We start from the raw sequence: 7184 nt of genomic DNA on the forward strand, positions 1-7184 counted from the left end.
TCAGTCAGATTCTGCTTGAGATCCTCTCCCTTTCCCTCGGCCCCTCCCTTCCTGACCTCTCTGTAAAATAAATAAATTAATCTTTTTTTTAAAAAAACCTTTATTTAAATGTAAAAATCTTAACTGCAATTTAAGTCTACTTTGGGTGCTAATGTCTCCCTTGAAACACTGATACAACCTTCTTGTTTCAAGTAACCTGAAGATTGAATAACAATTGAAAATCTACAAATAGATTTAAAAGTAGAAATGTTTTTCTTCATGCTTGCACAAAGAATAAATTCAAGTCCAGTTCTTTTCAAAAGCATGTGACCATAAGTGGATCTTTCCCTCTATGGAACTTCTATTATTAATGCAAATAAGAATGCCACAAAAGGCAAATAGAAATTTCTCAGCGCTCCCACAAGAGACCTGAACTGGCATCATCAAGGCACTTTCCTCCTGGGTCTTGGCAGAGATGTAGAGAAAGTCTTGATACCATTTAAAGCCCTCAGAATCCAAACCTCTTCACAGCGTGGTGAGTCTAAGACCACTGCAGCTTCCACTAGGAAGACAATGGGTGCTGTGGCCCAGGGGTGCTGGGGGAGCCAGCTTGGTGACACATCAGGCACAGATGTGATCCTACAGCCTGGGGCTCAACCTCTCATTTAGTCCTGGCTATGAGTCTGGAAGCAGTTGGGTAATCTGTGCCCATTCACTTGTAGGTTTGGAGAGTGGGTTCTTCACATCCATTCAGTACCTGAATCTTTCTTTTGTACTTCTTCCTATTTTAGAATCAGTGAAGAATTTCTTTCCACATTCCATCCCATCAGAGGCTACTGAGCCAAGGTAAGTGTCTTCTCTCAGAGCATCACTTTCTAACTATGTAGGCAGGTCTCTTTCAGACTCCCCCTCTCCCCCTGCCACCACAGCAATGTTTAAATCCTAAATATTTAATACTGTTGTCATGTCCCTTGTGCTCGCCCCCAATTCCCATCAATTGGTCAGAGTGATACTCTCATCTGTCACGTACAGCCAGGCATGCAGTGAGCAGAGAACACACCCTGCAGCTTTTGAGGGACATCTCTTGGCGTTGGATCAGAAATAGGTACCCCAGATGCCAACCCCAACCTGCAGATCCTGACCATGCCTCCTGGGGTCCCTATGCTGCAGCCTCCTCCCAATAATTCATTTATGAAGAGGTTACAAAAACACTGTATTCTTGGCAGGGATGCGGGTTATGTTTTTCATCAAATTTTAATTACCAAAACACACAATTGTAGAGAATCCAGACAAAATTAAGGGAAAATGCATACGCAGCAGGCATAAGAATGGAGAAAGAAGCTAAGATGTTTGATTGTAAATCAATGGTAAAAATCTGCTATGAGGGGAATAAGTTTGAGTTAACGCTAATGGAGTAGAAACTATTATGAGTGAAAGGAATCTTATGGTAAATATACATTGACAATAAATATGGCCAGTTTCTCTTACTAGTATGCAATAATTAGTACCTACATACTCTTCCTTTAGTTGGTGAGAAATAGGAAAAATCCTTATTTCTTCTTTCTCTTTCTTTCTTTCTTTCTTTCTTTCTTTCTTTCTTTCTTTCTTTCTTTCTTTCTTTCTTTCTTCTTTCTTTTTTCTTTCTCTCTTTCTCTCTTTCTCTCTTTCTTTCTTTCTTTCTTTCTTTCTTTCTTTCTTTCTTTCTTTCTTTCTTCTTTCTTTCTCTCTCCTTTCTTCCTTCCTTCCTTCCTCCCTCCCTCCCTCCCTCCCTCCCTCCTTCCCTCCCTCCCTCCCTCCCTCCCTCCCTCCTTCCCTCCATCCCTCCCTCCCTCCCTTCTTTTCTTTCTGTCGAGCTTCCTCTAGGAATGCAGAGTTCCTTGTGTAATTTGTGAACAGACATGTCTAAATGTGTCTCTTTGTTTCTTTAGCAAACATTGTAAATGGGGAGATTGTCCTCTTGTGTGTCTTCAAGTGTCTTCTATGAGGGTGTCTTCCAGCTAGCCTCTCGATCCCTGGTTTACCAGCTGAGTCCCATGCAAATCCATCTCCACACATCAAAGCCAGGGTGAAATATGAGGATGTATTCAGCAACTATTTATTGTCTGTATTACAGGACAATTTTTAAATGCCTTAATATTTCATATGGAGGTCTCTGTCATCTGGCACTTGACACTATTTCTCTGTCTGTCTCTTTCTCTCTCCATGCCTTTGCTACTCATTCATTCTCTCATAATTTTCCCACCCACACAGCAAAGGCTTTAATCAGCTGTTTCCCTGAAAATGCCAGGCTGTTTCATACTCTTAGGTCTTTGTTCACTCTGATTCATCTGCCTAAATGTCTCATTATCCCACTTATTTATGTTTCAAGTCTTAGTCCAATGATTGGCTCTGCTCTGATCCAGTTACCAAGGATTTCTATACGTTTATTTCTGGTTTTGTGTGTGTGTGTGTCTGAATATGTATCTATGTCATATTGAATATCTATGTCATATGAATCCATATTTGGATTCATCTCTTATAGCTGATGCCTATGATGAAATTTCAGTAGAATTAGAGGATATTTCCTAAAATAGACATATTAAATATAAAAACATGGTAATGAGCCTCAAATCTGGTATTCTCATCTTTATGTGAGTCAGTCTAGGGGGGCAGGCCATGCACTTACCATTAGACAAGCCTCAGCTTGGCTGTAAGGCTGATCTCATCACCTTCTAACTTGGAAATGTTTCTTATTCTGTCTAAACCAGTGTCTTCTGGGGAATTAGAATACATTACCTCAGTAGTATTGTTTTGTGGATTCAATGGGATATTGTATGAAAAGTACTTAATACTGCGTAAACTTCTCAGCACCTACTAAGTGCTCAGTAAATTATTGTTAGAGAATATTCTGGACTGATTGCTCAAGGTTCACATTAAGACAAATCAAAACACTACTCTGCCAAATTCTTGCCCATTGCCATTTCTTCAACTCTGAGGAAATGCCTGTAAACATCTCACATTTTCCCCATCTTAGTAAATGGGGTCCCTTCCAATGTAATAAATATATTTCAGATTCCTCTCATATTTCTCTCTTTCCCTTATCTTCCCTATTCAACCCATCAATTACAATTAAGGATTCCTCTAAAATGCATCAGAAATCTGCCCACCTCCCTGAAACCACTGTATTTAGGGCTACTGCCACCTTCTCTGAATAGTCTGCAACCAGGCTGCCTACCACTCTTGCTGACAGTTACCTTTGCATCATAAATCATAAACCATACTGTGCCCCTACCGAGCTTTAGCTCTTCTCATGCTTCTCATTGTATTGAGATCACCATTCAGAGCTCTTTTTATGACCTCCAGGGCCCTGCCTACCTTTCCCACTTCTTGTTTCCCTTCCCTCATGAAACACAGTTTTATGGTGGCAGCCCCATTTCAGGCAGCACTGTCACTCCTCAGCAACTCAAAGGGCTGGGGCCCTGGAACCCTGCTCTCCCTAGGTCACCTCCTCAGAGGTCAGAGTGAACTTCCCCAATCATATTCGTATCACTTTCTGTTCTGTAATATTCATAGAAACTGTCTCAAATTTTATTATACATTTCTTTTTGTTTGCTTATTTTAGATACTCTCCTCCCAGAGACTCCCAGCCCACCCTCGAGGACTTAAAATTCCCTGGGAGCAAAGCCAGTGTTTGTTTGATCTCCACTCTGCTTGGCTCACAGCAGCTCCTCTCCTCATTCTTGTTAGCCCCAGCTCCCTTCCTAATGCCCTAATAACAGGGGGCAAGACACCTTTCTCATTTGTTGTCATTGACAATTCACAGAAAATTTCATTCACATTTTTTCATTTGGGTTTTGATCCATGGCAACATAAGCTGAATGAATATTAATATTCACATTACAGAAGATAAAATTGGGTTTCAGAGAGGATAAGATGTTGAGATCATATAGCAGACCAGGGCAGACCTGGTACTTGACTGAGGTCCAGGTCTTTAACGCTGAAAGCCTAACTCTCCTGATCTCAGTCTCATGTACCTCACGTGATCAGCATCATCAGATCATGACGGCTGTACTCCATCTCCATGGATAGTCTAGAGAAAGGATTTTATGATATGTGAGGGGTAAATGAGTCATAAGGAAGAACTTCCAAAGTGCTGCATAGACATGGACCAGGAGTGCCATGCATATCCTTTGGAATTGACAGTGGTAACTTGCAACATGGAGCCTGGATACTGTTTAATTTGGGGTTGGTTGTGAAGGCACTGTAGAATACTAGAACATGGGCTTTGGCCACAGACTTCAATGTGATTCCTGCCCTGTGACCAGTGAAAAGTTGGTAAGTTGCTTAATGTCTTTCCAAGACTCAGTTTCTTTATCACTAAAATGGGTATAATAACATGTCAAGAGGCTATGTAAGAATTAAATTACGTTAGAGCATAATGTACCCAGTGTGTGGTCTAGCCTATAATATATTATGAATAAGTGATATCTGCTACTAATATTGTTAGTCAGAGAGGCAAAGGATGGAAGATTCTAACTGGACCATGGACTCTGACCAAGTGATTTCTCCCCCCCCTCCCCCCAGGAGAGCTAAGTCCTGTATCTCCAGTATGGAAGTGGAGAACCAGACCCAGGTCACCAAGTTCATTCTGGTGGGGTTTCCTGGGAACTGGGGCATGCGGGTAGCAGTGTTCCTGATGTTCCTCATGGCCTATATTGTGACAGTGGCTGAAAATGTGGTCATCATCCTGCTGGTGCAGCAAAACCGGCCACTGCACAAGCCTATGTACTTCTTCCTGGCCAACCTGTCTTTCTTGGAGACCTGGTACATCTCTGTGACTGTGCCTAAATTACTATTTAGTTTTTGGTCTGTGAACAACAGTATCTCCTTCACTCACTGTATGATACAACTTTACTTCTTCATTGCCCTCATGTGCACAGAATGTGTGCTCCTGGCTGCCATGGCCTTTGATCGTTATGTAGCCATCTGCCGTCCACTCCACTACCCCACCATTATGAGCCATGGGCTTTGCTTCCGCTTGGCTCTTGGTTCCTGGGCCATTGGCTTTGGCATCTCCTTAGCTAAGATTTACTTTATCTCTCGCCTCAGTTTCTGTGGCCCCAATGTCATCAATCACTTCTTCTGTGACATCTCTCCAGTACTTAACCTCTCCTGCACAGACATGTCTGTAGCTGAGCTGGTAGACTTTGTCCTGGCATTGGTCATCTTTCTCTTCCCCCTCTCTATCACTGTTCTGTCCTATGGATGCATCCTGGCCACTGTTCTACGCATGCCTACCGGAAAGCAGAAAGCGTTCTCTACTTGTGCCTCCCACCTTGTGGTGGTCACCATCTTCTATTCAGCCACGATTTTCATGTATGCCAGGCCCCGAGCCATCCATGCCTTCAACATGAACAAAGTGATTTCCATCTTCTATGCTATTGTCACCCCTGCACTCAACCCTTTCATTTATTGCCTAAGGAACAGAGAGGTCAAAGAGGCTCTGAAGAAACTGGCCTATTGCCAAGCTATCTGATCAGACTAGTCACTTACTTACTAGTAGAAGTTAGAATTATTAGAATTTGATTTGGTGCCCTCCTTCCGTCCTTGGTACTTTCTCCTTTAATGCCTGAGCTTATGATACTCATGTTAATACGACATCACCACATCCACATCAACCACAGGCTGTTGGCTATGTTGTGAGGTCTGCATTGGCACATGTGGTCTGTGGTCTAAGGGCATAGCCCTTGTAGAGAGAATTCTCTTTGGCTGGAACCTAAAATAGGGTTTTGACACTGTGAGTAAATCCCTAATGGAGTGAAGTGGGTGAGCAAGTTGGTAGCATCTGAATGAGCTGTTTGGGGATCTAGCAAGCATTAAAGGTTGTGGGCCAACAGATTTGGGATGGCTTCCTGACTAAGACAGAGGTAGCAGCGTCCTCAACAATCCCATCCTGGATGTTGTGCTGGCAGCCAATCTCAGTAGAGACTGTCCTCTAGTCCGCCCAATATTTTTTGTAAGCAGCCGGTTCCTTGCATTACAACATCTCTTCTTCAGGTAGCTAGAGTGCATTCTGTTAACTGTACATGAACTATACCTAATAAAATTGTAATTTGTCTTCCGACATCACTGATACTGTGGCTTTGTATTGAATTTCATATTTCCCTTCTAGATATTACAATATGTTTGTATCATCTAGTGGATGAGCAAAAAATAAGTGGTAAATAAATAAATATTAGCAAACATATTATTTGCTGAAGGAAACTTTAATCAACTTTTCTTCTCCCTCCTCTTCAATCTACTTTTACTCCCTCTGGCTGTCATTTCTCAGAATACCATCTCAAATACAAGCTACTGGTCCAAGTTTAGTATTTGACAGATTCCCGTACCATACCAGAGTGACTCTCAGCTCTCCTACTTGTTTATCTGATACTCTGCTGTGAACACTAGACTCTCTGATCAAATGTGCCACACATGCACAGAAGGGTATAGATGTGCCCACTCTTGATTCAGTTTGTCAATGACAAAGGGAGCTATACTTTAAGCTGCATTCAATATAACATGGTAGTGTCAGCAGAAACTTATTTATTTTTAAAAGACTTTATTTATTCATGAGAGACACACAGAGAGAGAGAGAGAGAGAGGCAGAGACACAGGCATAGGGAGAAGCAGTCTCCTTGCAGGGAACCTGATGCAGGACTCGATTTCAGGACCCCAGCATCATGACCTGAGCCAAATGCAGATGTCAACTGCTGAGCCACCCAAGTGCCCCTCAGCAGGAATTTAAACCTTCCATTAGAACAGTTGAAAACAGAATGGCTTTTAGCATTTTCACATCTTTCACCTGAAAACAAATAATAATTTCAAAAAATGTTCTCTCTCTCTCTCTCTTTTTGTTTTTTTTTTTGTTTGTTTGTTTGTTTTTCTTTTTGTTTTTTTTTAAAGTAAGAGGCATTAGGTATGATTCTTTGCTGGATTTTACAAACTTGCAGAACAGAACCTTAGAAGGTAAATAATGTACAATCACAGACAGTGGGTTGCAGAAGTTAAAAGCCCAGGTCTCCTGAGCCCTGGGTCTGTCCTTAGCTCATGGGATCTTTCTTGAGAGAAAACATGCTTTTTCAGCAGACAGAGTGTAGAAGGTAAGGATGTAGGGGTTTGGTTAGAATCATCAATTGTGGGGATCCCTGGGTGGCTCAGCGGTTTAGCACCTGCCTTCGGCCCAG

The 7184-nt window shown here is 42.0% G+C and overlaps 1 protein-coding gene across 1 annotated transcript; it reads left to right on the plus strand.

Annotated features, from left to right (window-relative positions):
- The first annotated feature begins 4567 nt into the window (after positions 1–4567).
- Positions 4568–5996, plus strand: OR6B1 (olfactory receptor family 6 subfamily B member 1). Its single transcript, XM_072775724.1, has one exon. The coding sequence runs from the start codon at positions 4568–4570 to the stop codon at positions 5492–5494; it is 927 nt and encodes a 308-aa protein (XP_072631825.1). The 3' UTR covers positions 5495–5996.
- The last annotated feature ends 1188 nt before the right edge of the window (positions 5997–7184 follow it).

This window comes from Canis lupus, chromosome 15, assembly GCF_048164855.1.
Source record: "Canis lupus baileyi chromosome 15, mCanLup2.hap1, whole genome shotgun sequence".
Classification (NCBI taxonomy): Eukaryota; Metazoa; Chordata; class Mammalia; order Carnivora; family Canidae; genus Canis; species Canis lupus.